At 37.6% G+C, this 25692-nt stretch overlaps 2 protein-coding genes across 4 annotated transcripts in view; one reads left to right on the top strand and one right to left on the bottom strand.

Annotated features, from left to right (window-relative positions):
- The first annotated feature begins 789 nt into the window (after window positions 1–789).
- On the top strand, window positions 790–16105 carry LOC137390123 (protein FAM53A-like). Of its 2 annotated transcripts, XM_068076388.1 has the most exons (6): window positions 790–836; window positions 7464–7722; window positions 8869–8935; window positions 13377–14092; window positions 14473–14535; window positions 15066–16105. In XM_068076388.1, exons 2-6 carry the CDS (start codon window positions 7600–7602, stop codon window positions 15486–15488), a joined length of 1392 nt encoding a protein of 463 aa, XP_067932489.1. In that variant the 5' UTR covers window positions 790–836; window positions 7464–7599; the 3' UTR covers window positions 15489–16105. The 2 variants fall into 2 exon arrangements, with proteins under 2 accessions (XP_067932489.1, XP_067932488.1); XM_068076387.1 differs by lacking the exon at window positions 790–836 and having other exon boundaries at window positions 7457–7722.
- A 193-nt stretch (window positions 16106–16298) lies between these two features.
- Window positions 16299–25692, bottom strand: part of LOC137391926 (microtubule-actin cross-linking factor 1, isoforms 6/7-like) — a 59332-nt gene continuing 49938 nt past the window's right edge. Inside the window, exons 39-49 of one of the 2 annotated variants that reach the window (XM_068078488.1) lie at window positions 25175–25363; window positions 24909–25015; window positions 24758–24790; window positions 24266–24395; window positions 24032–24145; window positions 23740–23892; window positions 22013–22141; window positions 21074–21191; window positions 19979–20131; window positions 17186–17320; window positions 16299–16905 (exon numbers count right to left, since the gene is read on the bottom strand). In XM_068078488.1, coding sequence (XP_067934589.1) covers window positions 16763–16905; window positions 17186–17320; window positions 19979–20131; window positions 21074–21191; window positions 22013–22141; window positions 23740–23892; window positions 24032–24145; window positions 24266–24395; window positions 24758–24790; window positions 24909–25015; window positions 25175–25363 — 1404 coding nt within the window. In that variant the 3' untranslated portion in view covers window positions 16299–16762. Of the gene's footprint in view, window positions 16906–17185; window positions 17324–19978; window positions 20132–21073; window positions 21192–22012; window positions 22142–23739; window positions 23893–24031; window positions 24146–24265; window positions 24396–24757; window positions 24791–24908; window positions 25016–25174; window positions 25364–25692 lie in introns of both variants that reach the window. The other variant, XM_068078490.1, reaches the window with a different exon arrangement.

Here is a 25692-nt window from a genome sequence, read left to right on the forward strand (position 1 = left end):
AGTTTAATTCATTTAAAAATAGTACTGAAGAACATTTCTTGTTGTTATTTCAATCTGTATACACTCGTACGTAACAAAAACATCGACCATATAGCCACGCTTATGAAACCGCACAGTAAACTTTTATTTTTATACGCATTTATACTATCAATTTTTTATTTTGAAGCACTATTCTTACGCAACATTTCCCAATTTTTGCTAAATTGTGGCAATCAACAATACCATAACTGCAAACAAGGCTGACTAATACAACTTATTATAAACACTAAGTTGCTTGTTTCAGGCAACATAGCAATTCATCTTTCGCCATATTGTTTGATCACGTGAACGATTTTAAAGATTCAATCTACAGCCATAACAACAAACATTTTAATGTGTAAAATTATTAAAATATTATATTTTCATTTCGTTTTTTTAATTTACTACACGTACTATAATAATACGCAGATAGCTATTTTGGGTCAAGCTGAGGTCATATCACCGGTACACGTGCTCGTAAGTGACTCCTTGTCAGTTTAATCAGGGACGACGTTGCAGAAGTATATTTTGATATTTTTCAACTTTTAGTTGTATATAAAAGAAAAGAAATAAAAAAACAAACATTTTGGCTGTTTGAATAAATAGACAAATACTTTATGACATATTTAATACCTACGATGCAGCGAGTAGCGGTCTTTGACTGATGGGAGGCGGAGATCTGACCTATATACTCGCTCACATGGTTGGGTGACACACATTATTTCATGTATCTGCCATCAGTTATTTTAATTGAAGCTTTTTATTTCGCAAGTGTACGTCGAGTGGCAAGTTATCGTTAGCCAACCGGCAGTAAATTCGTAAGCTTCGTCTAAGATCTACTTGTTCAATCAAATAGCGCTTCTACGACCTCTTATAGTTTATTAAAGCAACAAGCAGTTATATATACCTTTCTTATGCAAACGAATCAGCTTTTATATCACCTCTCATACTATTATATATCTACATTATCTTCTAGTCAGTTTCATTTATCTGCTATTTTATAATATTTCCATTCTTTTAGTGACAAAATGTTAGTTACATAATTGTTTCGTTGTTGTCTCTAAATTACCAATTGTCACTAATAAGGTTACCATAAATATGATTTGAGCTGCTAAGATAAACAACGTTTATCATGACGTTTTATTTTCTTTCCTGTCATCGGTATGTTTTCCGGCAATTCCTTATGGCGGGTTTCCACTAACCAATAATACATCTTTTTTGGAGATTTGAACGTACTGGTTAATAATACGCCTAGCTTATATTTAAAGAATCACAAAATCGTTTTTTCATGCCTCTACTTCACCTCTCCTCAACTAATTCTGTTTAATTTATTAGATATAAATTGCATTCTTATTGCAGAAACACCTCCTATATTTTGTTTCAATTCATTGTACTGATCTGCTGCAGCGCAACTGTTGAACTAAATTTAGCTACTTTGTAATGGAAACTACTTAGGTAACTGAAGCAGTTATGGTGTGGCGCTGAAGTAACATGAGTGAGTTTGCTTTGCCTGATGTTACTTTTATCAGTATCTGTATAATCAACACTTTTCAATTGATTCCACTAGCAATGTGAAAAATATTGTTTTGTTGAAGGGTATTAGATTCACCAAATTGAAATTTCATCTGCAATTCTCAAAACTATATGAAGTTATTTTCATTATGATGCGCAAAAGTAATCAAAAACGTTCAATGGCTGTGATTGACAAATGCTAAATAAGATATTTGAATGCAACAAGGACAAATAGCCCTGTCAGGTCTGTCATTTCAATCTATTGTGTCATGGTAGGAATAACCTAAAATAATTTTGACAATACTGGTGTTGGTTAGTCAGCATAGTTTTTTAATATCACACTGCTTTCTAAATAAATCAAGTAATTTTGCACAATCTAGGTTTATACTCCACAAAAAAATCGGAAACAATGTCTTTCTCATTTTGTCTTGTTCATCAACCAAAATCTTTAAATGCAACTTGTATCTCTATGCTAACTTGAATTACAGGTCTGTGAAAAAGCATCTCTAGACATGTGCTTGTACTATTTCTAGGTTGCAAGTCATTTTCATGGTGCTCCAGTTCAATACTTAAGCTAGGTGAGGTATGGTGTGGGATTTTTGTTAGTACAGCCACAACCTAAGGCCACTATTTAAGGTCGTAAGATATAAATATGCTGCTAAAAATAGGTATATTAATAACTGGTCACAGTTTATAGATGACTGTCTAGCATTAAAAGATCTCATCTTCATTAAAATAAAAAAAGAATGTGCCATCAGTCGGTTGGTTATAGCAAGCTTAGGTAACAAGCAATTCTCTAAATCTGACTTGTAAGGATTTTCCACAGATTGGTCGAAAAGTTTTTCTTGCCCACTTTGGTAAAACACAAAAAGCCGGTTAAAGTGAAGTTAATATTTTTTAGTTAGTTGCTACCAGAAATGATGTCTCTTTTCACTTGGCAGTTGGTAACAAAAAATAATTAATAACCAGTTAGTAGATAAAGCTCATAAATCACTAAATGTACATTTTAGTTTTAAAGAGCCACTACAGTCAGATTATAAGCAGTTTAAACATTTGTGCATTAACATAGTAATAAAGACTTACATTACCAAGTTACATCTTTATCATCAGTTGTTTTCTGCGTTTATGGTCAGATTACTTATTTTGGCACAGCTAGTAAATGTTAGTTTATTTGTGATCATGGATAAAACTGTTGCAAACTGCAGATGAGTTTAATAAGATCATGGAGCAATATTACTGTTCTAAAAGTGTTAAAATTCAGATGTCACTGTGTGAAGTAGCTTAACTACTACTAATTGTAGTTGCTTTAATCTGAAAAACATTTCTTTACACATAGTAGTAAATGATAAAATATCAACACGTGAGTAAGTTTTTTGAAATTTAAAAAAGTTAGGAAAAAGTAATCCAAGCTCATAGGTATTAGTAGCTCTTACACTTAGATCTACACTACACAAGCTACACAATCTTGTAAGCAGCTTTGTGGTAATAAACAGACATAGTGATCATCTGTTAGGTATGATGTTTGGTATGTTAAGTATCCATTTGATTATTATAGTCAAACATTGTCAAATATTTGTGGCTATATCATCAAAAATGTTCGACTACATTTGTGTGCCATCTTTTCGTTCTTGTAAGATGGTTACATAAAAAGTTTGGGCCAAATCATATTTTGCAATATGATCATTTCTATATTTTCTAACAATTCAAGTAATTGACAATGGCAATCAATGACCTTTGTACAACTTGTCAATACACTGGCTATTTTCATGAGCATAGTTTTGGCAAGCATGTCAAAATTTACAGTGAAATAAGCAGCAAACTGGATAGTCTTCAGTTTTTCTTTGGAGGATAGGTTTTTCATTATATTGATGTATACTAGCCTAACCCATGTAATGGGTTTTTGCATGAAGGCCATCTTGCTTTTTCTTGGGCTGAAAAATGTCTGTCAAGGCCAACAGTGTGGACGGGGAATGAAGTTCAGTTTTGTAGTAAAAAATTGCGTATGCACCTCAGGCAACCTGGGCTCTAAATAGTCCTTCTATACCACAGGGCTAGCGCATAACCTAACAGTCATTCATAACAATGACTCAGGCAACAGAGGTTTAAGTTCAACATGCTGTAATTGTCATCCATCGCAAAATGAACATCAGTACAGATACAAGACAATTTTTATCACATTGGTGAAGTTTCAGCACATGTAGAAGGATTTTAAAGTGTTTATAGGTTTAACATTTATGATTAAAATATAGAATTCTGGTGACCGTATCATACGTAATGGAGTAGCAGCTGTTCTTGGATCATATAAAAAATTCTATCAAAGCTTTTGAATTATATTTCATTCTTGAAATTATACAAACTTTTTTATAAAACCCAATAACCAAAATAATGTATAGCTAAACATTCATGACCGCATTAATTTTTGATGAAAGAAGTTGACTATCATTTTCGTAAACGGCTTCTGAGCCGATAGGCATAATTGATCCTATGATGCCCGCTAATGTTTTTTTCAATGTTTCTGCCTAGTGACCTTTTGTTTTTCACACTGGAGTAAACTATGTTATAGTAAGTTCTATACCATGAATAAGTTATCATTCTTTCTTAGATAATGTGAAATTGAAAAAGCCTGCCACTCAATCAATATAATGCGCAGACTCTTGCAATGTGTGCAGTCAGATCTTTGGTTAATGCCTTTAATTCAATGCGTTCTTTTATCTTTGTTTATTTGTTCTGTTTATCTGCAAAGCTGACATGTTCTTTCGATTCTCTGTTCACATCGTCTATAACGCTGTTATGTATTGGCTCAATTGTTTGTCAAAAGAGAGCATTTCAGTTCAGTTTGTCCTTCCGGTGTAGTGTCTGTCTAACTTGGCATTATGTAAATGGTCAAAGGATCCTCTATTTCATTAGGATAATTACATTATTTGAATAAAGCTTGACACAAGTTTATTCGATGGAGTCTAGCTTTGTTTTAACAGCCTTGATCTGCCCTGAAGTATTGTTGCCTACAGGTCTCATGGGTCTTACCCAGATATACATGTGTATCAATGGAAATCGATCCATTTTAAGTGACACTTTCCCTCAATCATTAGATTTTTAGCTGTGTTTTATTTATTGCTATTTCAGTAATGTTATTTGTGGCAGTTTTGCTTTCGTTGGATAGTTGTCAGGCAAATAACTTATTTAGCCAAATCGTAACATAACCTCACAAATAACAGTAATGCCATGAAATGTTTTATGAGGCTTCATTTAGTTCTGGATATGATTAGGCTATGTTATATGTGTGCGACTGAGTAAAATCCGTTCATGCTTTCATATTTTGATCGATACCCTCACATGCACTTTCCTTAAAAAAATTACACGGTTGTTTGTAACTTATGACTCAAAATAAAATTCAGTATGAAAGTAATGCTAAGTAACCAGTATATGTATTGATATACAGGTAGAAGACAATTATACTGAAGCCACCATTTTTAATTGCTTAAAGGTTGATTTACAACAAAATTCACATTACAGTTATTTGGTATCAAAAGATTCACCATATCTTACTCTGTTGTGTTGTAGGTGCCAAATATGTGGAAAGGTGATTACAAGCTCTTAAAAGTTCAAAAACGAAAAGCCGCCGTAAATTGGAATCTCTTTATTTCTCTGACGTATTCATTACAGTTTGGTTATCGTCTTGTCACGTGATGTTCTCACATGAATTGAAAGGCCAATAAAATGCTCAATATAAAACTTATCGTAGCACTAGTTTATAACAAACACTTTGGGTTTCACCGAAGACCCCGTATCAAATATAGATGCTCGCTACTTTACAGTTTTGTTTCGGCATTATCTAATCGTCAAGTCGTAATCTGATCATGTGACCCAATACATTGCAAATAACTTTTGCAGCACTTTTCGATTATCACAAGTGACCAACAGGCTCGTCATGATTATCAGACAATGATATGTACGCCTTCAAGCTACGGTTAAAATGGTTGAAAAGTTTAACCATTTTTTACGGTAAGTTATAAGATATCAGTGCTAAAAGTGACAGCATTACAATGACGATAAAACAGACGCGTAAGAACAATAGACATAGTTTTATTAAATGCGTGAAGTATATTTGTGAAAATATTTCGACGAATGAGGTCGCATGAAAGTGTAAACAGAAACCATCCTGTAACAACTGCGTCCCATTTGAGCCGTTTTGGAAAGAGATTCCAAACTACGGCGGTCTCGTGTGGCTGCGATTAAATGTTTGTTTTTTTGCTTTTAGGAGCTTGTAATCACATTCCCATATATTTGGCACCTACAACACAACAGAGTAAGACATGGTGAATCTTATGATACCAAATAACTGTAATGTGAATTTTGTTGCAAGTCAACCTTTAAGAAGCCTATTGAGTTTCCCAGCAAGACTCATAGCATAGCCATTGTTTGCCCCTCAGAATCATTTGTAATTGATTTTACAATCAATGAAACTGTTTGTGCATTTATTGTTTCAAAGCTTCCTACATCGCTGATTACCAGAATGGTAAAAAAACGGTTGACAGGCAGTGTCTACACTTGTCTCAAACATGCACGCCCATTCAGTAATGGTTTGATTGTTCTCTCTTTCTCTCTCTTGTCTTCCCCTCAAACTATTAAACACTCGCTGACAATGGCTCGTATTTGTTCACTGAATGCTGCATCACATGCCAGTAAGTGTCATGCCATGCGTGACTATATAAGCGTGCTATTTGAGAGAGAGTTAGAATTATTCTAGCTGCCCTGAGAGTCTTTGAGACCTGCTATGTTCACAATATTAGTAATCTTCGGCTTCTCTTATCAATCATCAATATTTGGCTTTCTCTTGTACATCCCTGCTTGTACGGCCATGTTGGGTTTAAAATATTTGCTTAGCTTAAGCTTGTATAGGTGGAATGTTAGGAGCTATTAGATTACATCTCTGCACTCTAATACAAGAAACCTCGGTATATTTTACTCAGATGTTTCTTCATGACAACTGCTTCTAAACATTCAACTCTCTCGAATGATGTTAGTAGCCTTTTAACCATTGCAGTTTTTAGTAGACAATCATGATTAAGTTTGTGTAATCAAATTAGACCCGTCTCGAAATCTATAGCATACTGCTACATTTGCTCTGCTGTTTTTAGCTTCTTTGTGACATCGTGGGTATGGAGAAATCAATAACCCATAATAGAGTGCTTGCCGAGAGCCAGCGAGTTTGAATGGGTGATTACAATTGAAACTGCCCTTTCTGGCATTCTGCCAATTTTCGTTCATTGGTTATGAAGTGGTCTTCCTGTGTCAAGTGAAAATAATTCACCAGCATACCGGCAGTCACTACTACCCACCGTGGACTGGATGGTTGTTTGTTGCATGTTATTCCTTTACTGATATCTTTGTTATTATCCAAAGATATGCAATTTTCCCTCAGATGTGGTGTGGAAAGTTTGTTAGTCATAAGCAGAGACTGATGCCAAGTTGTGTGATACCCAACAATCACTCTGGTCTTGGCTATGCCACAAATTGTTTAGGATTTGGACTTTCTCCAAAACTCATCATTCGCAAAAGGTTTGATAAAAGTTGCACTAGTTTTTTAGTTATCGGCTTGTCGACAAGGGATCGTGTCAGTTTGTTTGTATACGTTGAAGCCTGGCGTATTAGATGCACGATAGTCTTTGTCCCGGGAATAAATGGAACTCGGTTCTTTCTAATGAAGTTGCAATTCATCAATATTCCAAGGGCTTCACTAGGAAACTTTCAATTCGTTTTGCACTCTGAATGCTCAAATGGTATTTGCACAAATATCCTTTAATAAAAATTCACATGAACTTAGTATTAAGACAATCGAGTATTCTAAGTTACAGATGGCGTAGTTCACATCGTTCTAAAAAACTGATAGAAATAGTTGGTTTAATTTTGCCTAATGGTTTCTATCTTTGCAGGTTTTTAATGATGCTATGAGCGACGTTGCCTGTGTTGTCATGAGAAGCGGGTGAAGCCCTATTGCAACCTGTGCTCAATGATCGACATGTCGGCCCCCAGTGCCAACCCCGCGCAAGAACTTGCCAGCAAATATTAATGGTTGACAGGGAGGGTGCGGTTACACAGTCGAACAGCATGCTTTCTGTGAGAGCTCTAACATCTCAACTTCAGAGTCAAATGCTCATTGAATCTCAGGGCTCCATCTCTACCTCTAGTCATGTGAGTGATTATGTCCGACCACATTTTACCTCTTTTCATTCTCGGTGTACCTGTGTGCTGTCGCTAAATAGCCAGTAATCACGTGGCTTGCTTCAGATCTATAGAGCCTTTCATTGGTGAGTCACTCTATATGAGAAAGGTAGTGCTCCACACAGGTGTTTTGTTTAAAAGTCTGTTTTATTTTACGACTATGTCATTTTTGTTTTAATTACCACCTAAAGACAAAATTTTCAGGTTCTGTTAGCAATACCGAAATTAATATAAGGTGAGTTGTTTCAATTTTGAATCGATGTTTCCATTACAAATAACGTGAATAGTTTTATTCCGATGCAAGAATATGTGTAACAAAATGTGCGATTTAAGAATTCATGTTGAGCACTTGAAGCAAAGGAATCTCTGGAGGTGTTTGAGCTCTAAATTTGTCTTCGGCAGCCAAAACACAGTCTGAATTTTTTTGTTTGAACTCAGATTGGTTTGAGATAGTAGCCATTTGAAAGCCAATGTTGGACTAATAGTCATTGCATTTTTTGCCGTTTTTATTTTGCCGGTTTATTCATACATATTTACCACAAATATAATCGAATGAAAATAGAACAGGAAATAGCAGAGCCTATTTTGCGTTTATAATATTAAAAGTTCTCGCTTCCTTTTCTCACTACTGCTGTTTATTAAATGAAAAAGAAATAGAAATACGTACTTGTTTCTGTCACTTATGTCGCTACCGACGCCTACCTTTCTCATTTTATCCTTTGTTTCTCTTTGCTTCCCCATCTTCCCCCTATCTCTCTTAGCTCTCCGTTGCTAACATTAAAAAACATTGGCTATCCAAAGCGTGTGAAAATAATTCTGTTGCACAGATTCAATCACCACACATATTCCTATATGACTAAAGGGAATATTATATATGTAGTACATTTCCTGTGTCGTTGCCGTAGTCAGTTTTGTGCGTAGAGAGGCAAATTAATTTCCCTCATTCAACTCCTGTTCATTTCTCTAGAGACTATCAGAGTGTGGGAAAATGTTGGATTCATAATAGAATCTGTGTAGTGAAGTGAACCTACTGGTGGTGGGGTATGAGGCAGATGAACTAATAGATTGCACCAAGGCTAATTTTGTACCTTTTTATCCGTCCTCTTTCAATTGTAGGATGAAAATGCGGCTTCAAAAATTCGTCATCATTCTGAACCTCATCCTCCCGCATCACTCCTCAAAGGTAGGTGGTTTATGTAGGTCTCTGCAGTGTCATACACGGCTTGTTATGCTTGCTTTTATATCACAGGGTGGAGAAAGTAGCTCTCGGCCGACATTTCGTCATTCCGTCTTTTTTATATTCACCTCCTTTTATTTGTTGGCAGTTCGAGCATTATATGCTCATTTGAGTTCGGCTTAATGGGTCCTAAAGCCTGGTTCCCATATCGATTGCGAGACTTCGGCGGTAACTTGCGCAGCAAAACGCTTGCGAAGTTAGGCTCGGCGGCATCTGTTCATATTTAAAGCTATTCAAATAAAATGTTCGCTCGCCATGTCGTTTCTATAATGGTGACCTTCACCTGTACAGTGCATTTCCGGAAGGTTCTGACTGCGGCTTTTTGTGAAATTTGAACAGCGCTAAACTATTGCGTTGCCGCCGGCAACTACCGGCGGTACCCGGTGCGTAGGTTCCTATTTCACCGCTAATAGCCTGCAGTGCTGTTGCCGGTGCTTTGCGACGTATATTGGAACGGGGCTTTACTTCACAATGTAGAGTTTTATCATAGTTTTATTCATGTCTCTAGTAACATACGTGTATCCAGCCCATAAATGGCAACTATTTCAAATATTAGATTAAGATTCAATAACAAAGATAGTTTTTGTTTTCAAAACTTTCAACTAAACATAATATTTTTGAAGGCTCTGTAAAAGGCCCTCTTTCACATATTGATATAATGTATAGGGTTGGAAAAAATCATGATTTTTTTGAAAAATTAAAAAAAGTCAGATTTTTTTGATTTAAATCAGGTTTTTTTTATTTGAGTTGGATTTAAAAAAAATCAATTACCAGCTTTTTTTCACAACCACTAACATAATATTATTTTATCTTGTTGAAGTGTGCCATATGAAAACATGAGCAACATAACAAAACAACTTTGCATCACTTTAATTTATTAAAAGTTATTTTAATATTGACCAAGTTGTGCAGTTCATATTCACAGTAAACCTTCTATAAGTCCCATTTTGGGGTCAGCCTTTGAAATGCGGAAGTGGAAGTTCTGAGGAAAATAAATCAAACATGATATTTTGAGATGATTTAAATCACAGCCTTTGACATGGAAAGAAAAATCGTCAAACATGATTTTTTAGGATGATTAAAACGATAATTTTAATCAACCCTGAAAATGGACTACACTTAAGCCTGGTTTGCATATGACAGCGCAAGGCGCATGACGTCGTGCGTAGGCCACCTGTGATATGGAAACGTCAACGTACGACGATCGCGCGACGTGCGTACGCTGATTGCAAGGATCCAACAGAATGGATCCTTGCGATGGGTACACGCGATGATGTATCCCACAATACACCGCTAGTCCTTTTCAATCTATCCCACAATTCAACCGGAGGACTATGTTCCGAAGAAATCGGTCTCCCGTACGAAAGAGTAAGCCTGGTTTTCATATGACAGCGCAATTTCACAATGGAGAGCTGTTTTTTCTGAAGAATTATGTCTCTCCTACGAAAAAGTAAGGAAATTATCCACCCTGTCCAATGTAAGCATAACGCCTACGCGCGATATGGAAACACTGCATCACGGTCCAAAAAATGCATTGCGCACGATCACTGGGCTGCGCACAATCATTGCGCTGTCATATGGAAACCAGGCTTTATTCTCATGTAACCAGTAATAACCATCTAGCTAATCGCAACTGGAAATGAATTTATGCTTGAAAGTCAAATATTGAAGCAGTTTTTACAAAGATCGAAATCACTTCATGATATTGTTTCATTCCAATGTTTTTGGTCTAAAACATGTACAGCTTTGAAGCATCAGACTTTTTTAATTCTGACAGGATACGTAACTATGGTGATTCAGAACAACGTAATTATGCCTTTGACACAAATAATGTTGACCAGCGTATTATATAGGGATTATTGCTAATACATTCAAAACATCACTTTCATTCAGTGTAACCGTTGAAAAGAATCATTGTTGGAAAATACTTTGCAAAAGAAAGCTCATTCAGTAATTGTTTCAGTTATTCTTGTGGTGATAGCGTCTTCTCAGCCTCCTAGTTGACGTAATCACCTCTCGTTTATTCCATACATGGCTTTCGCTGCGGGTGCAATCGAATAGTAACATTCTTGGATAAATGCGGTGAGTGCATCAGTGATGGATAATCTGTGGTTCCTTCTTGTGGTTAACAAATAATTAATGTTTCTCAGTGCATCTGGTCAATGTTTTGGCAACCATGATTTTATTGGTTCTTGCATACAATGTGTTGCATTTTACAAACCTTCTGATTGGTATCTGAATGATTGTCACTGCACATCCTTGCCTTGCCGGAAACAATGAAAATCTCATCTTCCACGTCCCAACCTGTTACTGCATGAAATTCCATCAGAACAGCGAAAACCAAAATTAAGGTTTGAACCAAAATTAAGGTATATCTCATACCCAGAGGTCATCATAATCTGTCCTTGGGTGATAAGGGGGTCGCTGTGTGTCAAGAATGTAATTCAGTTTTATCAGATGTCGCTACCTGATCGACTATGAATTTATACAAATGTGTCCATTTCTCAAGTAGCACACGCCGGAGTCCTACTCTGGGTTGCTCGATACATTTGATACGTTTTATGGCTGTTCAATAAGCTGTGAACAGTTGAATATTTTAGTATGGTTGGTTGGCTGATATTAAGACTTGAGACTGGCTAATGACAATAATAAGCAAGTTGTGGAATCTACCCATTACCCAGCTCTGTATGGGCTAACCTTGATTTATGTAGCAATCATGTTACACTGCCCAAGTATGATAGGAGAGGTGTAGGTGGCTTACTAATACGCGCAGCCGCAGCGTAGTCTGACTAGGGCTGGTGCTTTTTGATGGATAACAGCTTTCTCAAACAACAAAACACAAACCGCAGCATGAATAGGTACAAAAGAGTCAGTCGATTTACCGATTTACACCCTTCGTTGAGTCAAAGCTAGGCGTTAACTTCCATCACCCGGTATCTCATACAACCTACATGGAACAACTTGCATGCATAATGAAAGCCTGCATTAGCGTTTATCATATGCAAAGCAGTAAATAACAGCAGTAAGTAACGGAGCAGTAAGTAATGGAGCAGTAAGTAACGGAGCAGTAAGTAACGGAGCAGTAAGTAACGGAGCAGTAAGTAACAGTACGTTACTTCGGCTGCGCTGCCTACTCTCCTACCATCCTTGCTATGATAACTGTTAAAAGACCATTATTTGCTTAGCGCAGAAATTTCTAACCGGCTGTTAAAATAAGAAATGAATTTCAAAAGGTTTTTTTACCAGGCGCGAACATTTTCTAGGGTAAGTACAGTCCGCGTTCTTGAGAGCAGTTGATGCATTAGCACAAGCTTTAGTGAAAGAGCGCGTGTTGAGCTATTGATATAATATTATGTGTTCTGGTTCAACAGTGATACATAATGAACGAGATTTTCTCTATAATATCTGAAGTGCATTGTCTTAGGTTTTATTTCATGCATTTTGATATCAAACACCCTGCTTGGTTGATTCTCGGCTACTTCAACTCAGTCATCTATACATTCTCATTATTTGGTCAGCCCTATGTGATTTATTAGACTCTAAAAATTTGTACAAACACGTCCTTAATTGGATATCTGTAAAGTTGATTCATTGTGTGCATACACCTGGTTTATTCACGCGTAATTAGTAATATGTCTCTTTTTACAAGGCAGCTATACAACTAGAGAGCAATGAATGCCAATTGGTAGTATGCGAGGGCATGCTTTTTCTTTTCTAGGCGGTCACTGTCTTTCTTGTCTGCAGCGCTATAACTCCACCATTTTTTTGTCTCATGCAACTGTTAAACGTCGCAGTGCTTGGAATAATAATTAAAAAACCTGGATTCATTCATCTGCTGTGCTTGCGCAACAGTAAGAGTACTAGTAATTAGAGGGTGCTTAGTATCCGTAGATGGCACTCGGTGCATTCTTTTCCCCTCTTGTCTGCGAAATACTTTGGATAAAAACTTTCTCCGGAGCATTGTGAGCCATCAAAAAATCAGGATGTTTCATGCGGCTGATACATTGATACATTCGAGAAACAAGAGCTGACATTGTGCTGACACTGTGATGACAAATCCCTGTTAAATGCTAATGTGGAACAATTGCCAAAAGATGTCATACACCGCTCTATGTGATTTGCATAGCCATAGCGATTCTTTATTTAGTAAACTAGCTCCTACCAATGCTGAGCTATTCCTGCCAATTTATTTTTATATTTGACATGGTTGTTAAGCTGTCCCAGACACTCTGTCATTTACCACTCAAAACACATGAGTGCAACTGCTGCCAATAGCCTTCTAAACCTAATTGTTTGCTATTCAAACAAATGCTATTGCTTGTTCTTTATTCTATTCAGTTGAACGCTTCAACACTTTCCATATTTCAATAGAACTTGTTGTTTCTAGACCCAAGCAAAAAAATGAAGATTATAACATTTAAAGAAGCTCTGGATGACAACAATCGTGTAGCCCTAACCTCTATCCTCATTAATCCTGATTCGAGCGATACGTCTACATGGGATGCGGGAAGCTTGAATCCACCGAACAAAAGACAATGCCGGTCAATGTCTATCCCCAATGATGGAGACCTTCAAACCCGATGGCTACAGACACAGACCCGTGGTCATCTTCACCGTCCAACCGCCCTGCGTCCCAATGGTAGTAGCTCTCATCGCTCAAAGCACCAACAATATTCACAAAATCGTGGATTGCAGGCATCTCGGGGATTGCCCCCTGTCTGGTCTTCTCTGGCTCCGTCTGACACGAGCACACCACCTGAATCTCCGCGGTCCCGGCCTTCATCTGCATCCAGTGGGTACTTTGACTCTCCCTTAGCTTCATCAAGCAATCTCACCAAGCATCGATGTGAATCTCTCCAAATGCTTCCCACTTCTGAGCACAGTACCAATGCTAGTGACAGCGGCCATGAAAGTACACCAATGAGAGTGAATGCTGCCAAATCCATGCCCTCTGTTGCTGACCCCTCTCGGCACATCAGCCCTTCTAAGCAGTTGCTCCTTCGATGCCAGTCTCAACCTTGTGTTATACACGAACGACGATGTGGCATAAAAAGGCGGCGTGATGAACAAAGACCATCTATTAATTTTAACAAGATGACTGAGGTAGGTGTCATGTTAGGGATCTGTCTGTTATACGATGAGCAGTGAAGGAATGCCATCTCTCAACTTTTACTGCCTGAGAAAGAACACGAGAAAGAACACGCGATTCTACAGTCAGACCAATCAATAGATACTGCCTATGATCCTTGTAACACAAAAATACTGCTAGCATTTGTGTAGTTCTTCACGTAGAGGCATGATTTCTAAAGTTTACATCAAGCTAGTGATATAAGCTACCACATTCATGTCTGATCATGAAAGTAATATTTAGCTAGGCTTAAAACAATTGGCCATAGCTGCTAAGTATTCACTCATTCAGCTTCCTGTTCACATTCTGACAAACGCTGCCGATGCCTCGCAACTCTTGTATGCTATTTTTGTAGACGGCCCTCTGTAAAAAACCGGATGCATCTGCAGTCGCCGGTAACAGGCTTTCCTCTCCGCTGGTATGTATATACATGTATGCGAATGATTGACGGGAGCAGACAATTTCCGTCTAAAATGATATTTTTATCTTTCTTAATACCATGTAACCATCTAATACTAACCAGTTCTTATGGTAAAACAAAGTTATATTAGTAAAGGATGCTATATAATCAAATGATTTTTTAGTCAATTCCTATGCCTTGTCTACTGTACAGTGTTCTTACATTGATAACTAACGATGGGCTATGCAAAGGAAGTAGACATGTAATTGATTGGTTTTTGCTTGTTCTTTGTGAAGCTTCATTATCCCCTGTTTCATTTTTGAGGCTATATTATTGGCAAGTAGCGTAGGCGCTGATGGGCATTTCAACATATCTGCTAACTGGCTGGACAAACCCCGACTGACTATCGGTTCATATTCATCCTATTTCCTGTTGTGCTAGTATTTCAACGGCTTTTATTTATATGTAATGATGTTTACTAGAGATAGTCTTATGAACATGAATTCTTATATACCAATGCTCATGCAAAAATGCAATGATTGCTGTAGAGAATAAAGCCAGTGGCCAGGTATGGACAGATATTTCCCGAGAGAGTTTTACAGACTATTGCAAGTAGCCCACAAGACATAAACTATATCTCTGCAGTCGAATCAAACACTTGGGACAGTTCAACCCGAATGACTCCTCCGGCCATCGCTTCTCCTATCCAAACCACGGAAGTTCCAGGTGTGAACGATTCGGACAGCGGCTGTAGCACAACAGACGATGAGTTGTGTGATATCACAAACAAGATGTCCGCTGTGGTTGATTCATTGCCAACACATAATGGTTTCTGCACGCCATTATCGCCTAATCATTCTACCAACCCATCAGTCTGTTCGTGCTCAGATGATGCTGAGTTAGGTGGCATGTTTGCTATGGAGTCGGCCCCCAATACCGAGCTGGACCTTGATATGATTGAAAATAATTGACTTCAGATGGCTTTCTTATCTTGCTACTCTTGTCAATGGCTCATTTTTAGAGAGGCACACCTCTCTACTGAAAGCTACTTAGTTTGCTTTTTTCCATGTACGATTGTTCTATTCCAAAACATTGATCGACATTCGGTTAGCTGACATAAAAGTGACTGAATCTAATGACCGTGTTCTAGTTAGTAACTAGATAGACAGTTATCTTCATGTGTCTTATCCTTTTTTATTCAAACAAATTGATCTCCACTTCCTTGCGCATAGCATCTTCGATAAAATGGCTCGTGCATAGGTGTATATTCTGTGTGAAACATTTACATACGTCTTTTTCACTAAAGCGTACTTTCAAGATCTCAACATTTATGATTCACGAATAAGTGAAAAAGTCAGGTTTTCTTTGTATAGCTGATTAAGGTTGAAACTTGTCAGTTTTGTGTACATACTTAGGAAAGATGTTTAATGACTGCTACTGCTGACTCGTGAGTACAACCCGATGGTTATGTGTGGACTTGTGTACGACACGGTGGCTCAGTAATACGTACCTCATGTAGCGTAGGTAATATATAATTCTTTTTTATATGCATTGCATGATTTTATTCATCTTTACAAATATACCTACGAAGATGAATATTCAGTTTATAATTTCACGACATTGTTGAAAAACATTTTAGCAAAGAATTTATAAGAGCGTATTTTACCACAGAAGCTGACTGTTGGTATGGGAATTCTGCACAGACTTTTCATGTGTATCGCTATAACTGCTGTTGATATTGACGCCATACATTTAAAGGAAGCAAGATGTCTTGGTTAGTATGATCACTGATATTGTATTGAACTGTTTATGGCATAAAGTTATCAAAAAAACAGGAAATGGCTAAATGAAAGTAGCAAAAGCATCAATGAAATGGGGTTTATCAGATTAAACCCTTAACAACAAGAAACTGGAATGGGCATCTTCATAGTCATAAATAATATACATCACTAATCATATTTACAAACTTTATAGATCAATAGCCAAGCATTGAATGCGATATTAATTGTCCTACACGAAAGCAATAAATAGTTACTTGTATCTCCTATGGCAAGACTGCGAGAAACACATACTAATGGTCATCATATTATCCAGTGAAATTATCTTCAGGTAGAAGACAGCAGAGGGTGTTAGAGATTGTGATAGCATCAATAATACATAGAAATCAAATATAAAAACTAGGCGGAGAAGGTAAGTCTTCCCAAGCCACCATCACAGATAGAATTTAGTAAAGAACCACTCGCAACTATCTGCGAGGCGGAGGAGTTCGCGCCACCCCTCTTGGAGTAGGTGTAGCTGCTTTTCGTCTAGCCGGGGTAACACGGCCATCCGTTGATCGTGGTGTAGGAGTTACTGCACCTTTTCTGCCAGCAAGACTACCGTTTGAACCTAAAATGAAATAAAAAAGTGCTACAATTGGAAACAGTGAAAGATTAGAATAAGATGTTATTAAAATCACTCAAATCTAAATTAGTTGGGATGAAAGCACAGTCAATAAACATGCAAAATGATACAACACCACAAACAGCAAGACAGCAATCAAGCCATGCTCGGGAGATAGTCAAGAGTTTGAAAGACATTAAAAGGTTCAATAAAAGTTTATTAGTCAAATGACATAATGTGTTATTTGCAGCTGATTGGTACGCTGCCAAACTGCGGGTCAACGAACCATAAAGTGAAGAGTTTGATGAGAGGTTAACCATGGATTGCGCAGGCGTAACTTTACTCCGATGGATAGAGCTGAGACTACGTCTAGGGGTTCCAGTTAGACATTCAGCACTGTTGTATATGCCACCTTTATTCCCTGCTGTACATGGCATACAGTTCACACTATGCCACGTGACATGCAATAAGCTTTTAGTAAGCATTCATTGATGCAATTTAATTAATATGAAGATAGAAAGATTGAGCGAGCAAAGAGCGAGTTGGTAAAAGTTATTAAACTTCGTTATTTGATAAGAGACAAGTTTACGCCTGCCGACTTGATTAAACCTTTTCAAAACAATTCGACAAGTGATTGATTTGATTGGAGTGATTGATTTCATTGAAAGTGAAGAGAAAGATTCTGACAATAAGGTGACAATAATACCAGCGATCAACAGTGATAAGCTCATTTCTACAGAAAACAACCTCTAACAAAACACTGTTGGAACATATATGAACAACAAGATTGAGACAACATGGAACCGAATAGCAGACATACTAAACTGCATAAATTAAAGGTACACCTAAGCTTACTAACTCTGGATATCGATAAAATAATCAGAAATGACATCAGCTAGGAGCAGTTGATAATGCCGTAGTCATATTGTATAGCAAAAAATCAATTGCTGTACCTATGAGTTACATTGTGAAATGTATGTCCATAAATATGGAGTTGTTTGCTTTTGACAGTTTTAAAAAGCAGCTTTCTAAAAGGTAAACTGAAGTGAAATATGCAATAAACTGCTGTTTAGTTGTTTGAAATAGAGAAAATGTAAGACAAGATTCTGGATTTGAAAAGAGATACAGTAAGATTCAGTAATAAGTACCTCACAAAGTAGTCACTCTAGTTAGGAGTAGAGACAGTTATTCACCCCTATTTAGGATTGCAGAAATAGCTACATAAAGCTTACGCTCTAGTTTATTTGAGATTAGGAGTAAAATGTGGAATTAAAAAAGAAACATTCAAGTTAACTAAAATATACAAAAAAGTATTTTTTTGCTGAATTACGCAAAATAATTGTTGTTTACTAAGAGTCTATTTGACTCGCACCATACTATATGGAAGAGCCTATTAGACTCGCACCATACTATATGGAAGAGTCTATTTGACTCGCACCATACTATATGGAAGAGTCTATTTGACTCGCACCATACTATATGGAAGAGTCTATTTGACTCGCACCATACTATATGGAAGAGTCTATTTGGCTCGCACCATACTATATGGAAGAGTCTATTTGACTCGCACCATACTATATGGAAGAGCCTATTAGACTCGCACCATACTATATGGAAGAGTCTATTAGACTCGCACCATACTATATGGAAGAGTCTATTTGACTCGCACCATACTATATGGAAGAGCCTATTAGACTCGCACCATACTATATGGAAGAGTCTATTTGACTCGCACCATACTATATGGAAGAGCCTATTAGACTCGCGCCATACTATATGGAAGAGCCTATTTGACTCGCACCATACTATATGGAAAAGCCTATTTGACTCGCACCATACTATATGGAAGAGCCTATTAGACTCGCACCATACTATATGGAAGAGTCTATTTGACTCGCACCATACTATATAAAAGAATCTATTTGACTCGCACCATACTATATGGAAGCATATTTTTACTTAAGTATAATTTTATGACTTAAAACATGCACAAATTATTTTTAAACCTAACTCAATTGATCTTAGCCAGTCAAACAGAAATATTTTAGTATTGTATTGGCCAGTTAAAAGTGAAGCAGGTCCCATAGAGTGTGCCAATGTTTCATATCAGTAAGGTGTTCTTTTTAGAAGGCATCTCTGTTTAACTATCACATGTGAAGTCAGCAGCGGAAATGCCATCTTAAAGTAACCTAAGTTTTATCATTGAACTCTTAAAAGAGGTCTGGCAGCAGCGCTATCCATCGATTAATGTGAATTATTATAAGGCAGTTAATTCAGTTAACAATTTGGAGTAATGTGCTCTTGGAATAATACTGCATAAGCAGTTGTATGTATGCACAAAATCACACCATTTTTTTAATCTAAATTCTTCATAAACAGTGTATATATGATTTTATATATAACAGTGTATCTTATGATTATCTATCATAACTATCACAAAATTTTATTTTAATTAATAGACAGATGCCCTGTTGTCAAGCCGAACTATTTTATTGAAATATTCATAAATAACTAATTCAAGCTATAATGATTTGTCACTGCAGACTATTGATGGCTCTCAAGACAGCTCAAAGTCACTGAAGCTTGCAAATGAAAACTATTGAAAATTTATATATTAAAAGTATAAAAACAGGCTTATATATTTTTGGTTGAACTAGAAATGCGACAACAGCCCAATTTTCTACTTTTTTTCGAGAATAGCTTACCAGTATATGAGCTCTTGTGCAGATAAAAAATTTTCACTTTGCACATTCAAAAATGTATCCTGCTTTTTGAAGTATAAACACAAAGCTAAGTCTCCCTAAAAATACAACGTTCTAGTAACAATTTATTCCATACTATAGCTCCAGGAGAAGAATACAAGAAGACAGAACTTTCATGCAAACATTTGTTGCATGACTGGCAGTCTAAAAGCTATCGTTAGAACATGCATCAAAATGATGCAAAAGAAGCAATGTAAAACATGCTGCCTGCTCAATAGTCTCAATGAACACATGTCTACTAGTCCAAGATGAGACTTGTCTGCTGAATATGGGTACGCCTGCTGAAGATGGGCAGATATATGCAAAATGAGACAAACCTGCTGATGAACTGGCACTGGAATAACCTCCATCTGATCCAGGATTACTCGTCTTGGCTGAATGCCTCCGAGAAGTGAATGTAGCTCGGCTCTGAGCAGCCCCATCAGCGAGAGTAAACTGTTCTCTCAGTTCTGTATTTGTACGACCTTTGGCTAAAATGTGATTGGATCGAGGCATTAGGAACTCACAACCCAAAACCTAACTTGATAATCCATTGAGAACTCATAACTAACAACAGAAACAATGCAAGACAATTTCTTCTATACCGAGTTGAGAAATATTGCTGTTGGGCATTGTTCTCGTCGATTCATACGGAGTGCTGCTGTAGGGGTTATAGAACATGTCTTGGTAGGCCTCAGGAGCTGCACCTAGACTCTTCCGTTTATGCATTGAACTGATAGAACCTTCCCTCGAACGGTTTCTTTCATCATCACGGTTACGTCGAACGTAGAACTCCGGCCCAGGTGTGCTCCGACCACCCTTCTCATTGTTATTTGGTTTAAACTCATCTGTATCCGAATAGCTATTACGTACATCAGTCGAAGACCAGCTTCGACCCATTCTTGTAAGATTCGTGCTCTCCTTTGTTACTGAAGGCATAAAATGCTCTTTAATTTCTGTATCAAAGTTGGGAGTTGTGTTCTCAGTTTTCAGAATCGTGCTGCAGAGCGTGTCGGTGCTGGTTACTCAAAGCGTTTACATCACACGCGTTACTTTCTGCTTCAACAACGTTGGTGTTAAGTCTCAAATACTATTATAGCTCTCGTCACAGCTATATAGACATTACAGATTTGAGGCTTGTTAGTAAGCGCAACTTCACACACAGCGATTAGCAGAGTCATACACCGTGCCAACTACTTCAATATGGATCGAGTCTTTAGAGGTTGTGCCACACATTAAGTGTGCTTGGTGCAAAAGACTAGTGCCGCATAATACGCATTCAAACGCACAGCTAGAGCGAATGCGCCACACAAACCATGAGACATTTAATAAGAACCTCTAAGAAAAGCTAAGGTAACATTATATCATAGTAGAGCCATTACAGAGTTGGTTTGGCTGCAGCAAGCAGGTAATCGTATTGGTACAACACTGACCTTTGCAAGGATCATGATTCTCTAAAAACTTCTGCAGAGTCACCCAACCACCGCCGACACGAACCATAACTGTACTGTTCAGGAATCGGACAAGAACCATTTTTTGACTGTCTCCAAACTGCAATAATAATTAAGCTCTCAAAATACCAGGCTGACAAGAAGCTAACACGCAGCAGCTAGTGGCACAAGGTCTTTCGAAGGGACTTAATATAAGACAAAGTGAACATAGAAATGTATAGGCGCGTCTGACCAATTTGTGCCATACACAACTATGGCAACTCAAGGGAGGCACCGTAGCCATATTGTTGAGAGCTTGTGTATTACTTCAGTCAAACAATTTTTACCCTTCGCAGTGCGGCCAACCAGACGTAAACAACAACACAACATATTCAGTTGGTTACAACATATTGATTCTGGGTGAAATGAGATATGAAATGGGCACACATATCGAACAAATAAACACTTGTCATATAGACCTACTTTCTACAAGTATGTGATAGAAATGCATGCTAAGACAGAAAGCCAGCGTGAGAAAACGATAGCGAAGATAGCTCACCAAGAATTTAATAGGTATTTCATTTTCATCCTGCAAGTATGTATGAGGGTGTTCGTATGAACGAGAAAATCGCTGCATGCCACAAACTCACAACATGCATGGTCAGTGCAGTTGCAAGACATTCGCTCATATGATCGAATATTCAAGTCCATATGAGGCGAATATCCCCAGACTTCAAACATCTGTTGGGTATCTTAACCATAGACTTGCATGATCTGTTAGTAAGGTCTTAGTACAAGCATGACATATCATCAAGCAATCTCACAGTGAACCCAATTTCGCGAGTTTAAAACTCTTGTTTTTAAATGTAGAAGCAATGAGAAGAAGCAATGTACCGGAAAGCATGATGCACAGAACAAATAAATGTAGTATAAAAATTATACCCTGTATTTGCCCTGCTCCACTTTCTCTACTTTGAATTGAGATCTACATTTACAAGTGGAGACTTCGCGTTCAATCTCATCATGCACCAACTCCTGTTCACTCAGTTGCCTTTTCGGCTTCTTGGTAACCTGAGGTTAAAAAATCATAAGCAACAAATAGAATAGGTCATAAGGTGATAAACAGAGAATAATGTAGGTAAATAATAACGCTTGCAGAAGCTAACCAATGAGGTATGGGCAGCATGACGGGTTAACGAAGGATAATCCTTACGTCAATTTTGTTATAGACAGCTCGATCTCTGCTTGCGTTAGCAGCAGCTGAGTTAATGTTTAGTAACAGTTCAGCCAACCAATCCTGGAGAGATCAACGTATTTTCATCAAGGAATGACTATGGATGAAAGACTATACCATGCAAGTGTGCTAAAGAGATTGATTAGTGGAGACGTGCGTAAAATGGCTTCCACAGACATTTAGGTTGAATCGAGCAAAAAGAAACTCAAGAGTGAGAAGACAAATACGTGTTCCTAAGATGATTACAGAATAACAACAATGTCAGATTGAAACCTTGTAGTTTTCTAAGCTACCTACACTAACCCTGCCCGATTAGCATCACCATTGATATTATCGACAAGGTGGACTTGCCCTGCTACATGGATTCTCGGGCACCATTTAGACACGCCTAATGTAAAGCTATTAGAACCCTATAACTGCAAGCGGAACGGAGCACTAGTGGAAGAGAGGTGTGATAACCAGACAAAACTTGGAAGTGTAAAGGGTGGAATTTTTAACAAAGGTGAGTTACTGATTGGACGGTAGAGTGCAGTAACTATCTGACAGCTCTATCAGAACATTCATAAGGAAAAGAACGTTTTACCTTTGTCTTTGTTGGAGACTTGAGTGAAAGAGAAAGAAACATTTCTGTTAAACTGCGTTGCAGATACACACGCTGGGGCATGTACATTATGTACATGTATGTACATGTACATACATGTGCATCTATGTACATGTATGCACATGTGCATACATGTACATCTATGTACCCACATGTACATGTATGTACCTACATGTACATGTAGGTACATGTAGATACATACATGTACATATACACGTACATGTATGTACCTACATGTACATGTATGTAAATACATGTACATACATATATGTAGATGTACATACATGGAAATATACATACATGTACATATACATACATGTACGTACACACATGTAAGTACCAAAAAGATATGGTTGAAAAGCACTGGCACCAAGAGTTATGTTACTAGCTCCAAAGGCGTTACATCCGTTCTCATGCTATGCCCTTGGCTTCATCTTCTGCGCTATTTCCCATGCATTCTATAGCCTTATCCCCTATATTAGCAGCTACGGAAAATTGGTTAATTGAAAGCAATACTATTTATTTACCATTGATGAGTTCTATATAAATAGTTTTAAAGAGAAAGTTTATTATGACTGACAGATGATTCACTAAAGTCAGTTGGAGTCGACTAGCTAGTAGTACTATTATTATCAGCCCACTCTAAACACACTGTTGGCCTACAAATATGTTTCTCACCATCTAGTGTAGCTATTAAATTAAAGTTAGTAATGACTACATGTTAATCTCTGATGACTCTACAAGAAACATGTTTGATTTTTAAACCCATTAAAATAGTAGAGAATTGACTAAATAGCCGAGGGGCACATTAGGGGCACATTAGCCACTGCTCACCGGCCGGAGGGCGTCGATAAACTCTCTGTAGTTTATTGAACCGGTGTGGCCTCTGTCAAATATGTTAAAGACTGCATTTAGCTCCGCTTTATTTGTAGGAAACTTGGACTCTAGCATGCCTGTGATGAAGTCATCTCTGTTTATTGTTCCATCCTAAGAACAGATGCATACCATGCAAATAGGTACATAAGCATTTGGAGTTGTCTGCACAACATTGTATAGACAGATTTGGGCTATGAATATCGGATTAGCATATCTTGTCACAGTAAGGAATCAAAGAAGATCTGCTCACCTCATTCTTAATTTGTTTTCTGAAAAAATCTGTAATTCTTGCCTTCTTCGTTTTGACCCATGCGAGATACCGTTGGCGCCAAAGTTCAAAATCAAAGTTCCTCACACTTTCCAGCTAGAAAAATATGAATAGATGGTTCAATTGTCAGTAAAATCTCATTCAACATAATAACAGGACAAAACTACGTCTGCTCAGCTCGTTTTCTAAAAACCATCATTGAGAATGACTGCTTACTTCAAGTAAATGCTCCAAGTAATCCTGAAGACGTTTCTTTCTATCTACTGACATTCGCCACACTTCACGCCATCTGTGTAAAAGTTGTGTTACCATAGGATTGTTGGGGTCCAGCAACTCTCGTTGCACACTGCAGCAAAATTAAAAAATCAATTCAAATGGAGGTATACCTGAAAACAACGGAATTATTTCATACTCTATTATGTTTAAAGATAGACTAAAGTTCACAGCAAACTGCTAAAGTTAGTGGCTACAAGACAATGACTGGACCGGCATCAATAAGCTGAAATTATGGACTACTCCTGAACATGTGCATAGCACCAACGTCCCCTATCGCCTCGTAGAACCACGAGGCTAGCAAAAAGCCTCAGACTAGCACTAATCAAGGCAAGAGTGGGTGATACACAGAAGAGAGGTGGAGGTGAGAGAAACAAAGTGGAACATAGGCATTTAACTATAAAACTAGAAGGGATTGATCAGCCTCCTACTTACATTTTAGTAATATTGTCATCCACAGAACGGTCCCTGATGACAAAAGCGGGGTGCATTGACAATAAGAGAACACAACCAAGTATAGTGTTACTATACAGTTTCAGGAAGTAAATCTATGGGTAGCGCAAAAGGGTCTCTATTTGTAACTTACGTCTTTAGCTTGGGCAAGTAACCAGCAGCCGATCTTGACTGCTCCGGCTGTGCAGAAGTGAACTTTTCTACTTCTTTTCCTTTCTCTTGTAACTCATCATGAAATTCCTACAAATATCAGTTTACCCAAGTAGGTCACATTGTGTTACTCCTCCAATCAAACTAACACTCAATAAAAATTTCAATTAAAACAAAATTCTTATAAGGTAACTAACGTCGACATATGCATTGTCAAAGCCAAGACAGGACTAGCGAGAGCCTACAAACCATGTGCTGCTTGAGGAGGTCTTCAACGAGTGCCATGTCTTCTGGTGTTTCATCTTCTTCCTTTGTAAGTAGGAGAACCTCGGCATCACTCAAATATGTCAGCAGGTCTTCCAGGAGTGAGATGCTGCCGTGAATGTCGTCAAGGGCATCTTCTAATCTTTTTCGTCTAGAGCGAGAGCGCTCCAACAGCTACAGACAGTACAAACATTCATTGCCCTCATAGTTACAAATCATTCACTTTTTAACTGCAGGTGCTCCTTTCACTTTACAAATTACTTATGCCCTTCACCTTGCAAAGGTCATTCACCTCACAATTCAAGGTCATCAAACTCATGATCAAAAGTTATTCATCATTCCATTATAAGTCAAACACCTTGCGACTATAAGCCTTTTTGACTATAAGCCTTTCGCTTCATAGCTCGCATCAGTTGTATTTTGGGTTAGGGTCATTTACTCCAAGCTAAAAGGTCATTGACCTTTTGGCTAAAGGTCATTGAGTTTTTGGCTAAAGGTCATTA

Source organism: Watersipora subatra, chromosome 3 (genome assembly GCF_963576615.1).
Source record: "Watersipora subatra chromosome 3, tzWatSuba1.1, whole genome shotgun sequence".
NCBI classification, from domain to species: Eukaryota; Metazoa; Bryozoa; class Gymnolaemata; order Cheilostomatida; family Watersiporidae; genus Watersipora; species Watersipora subatra.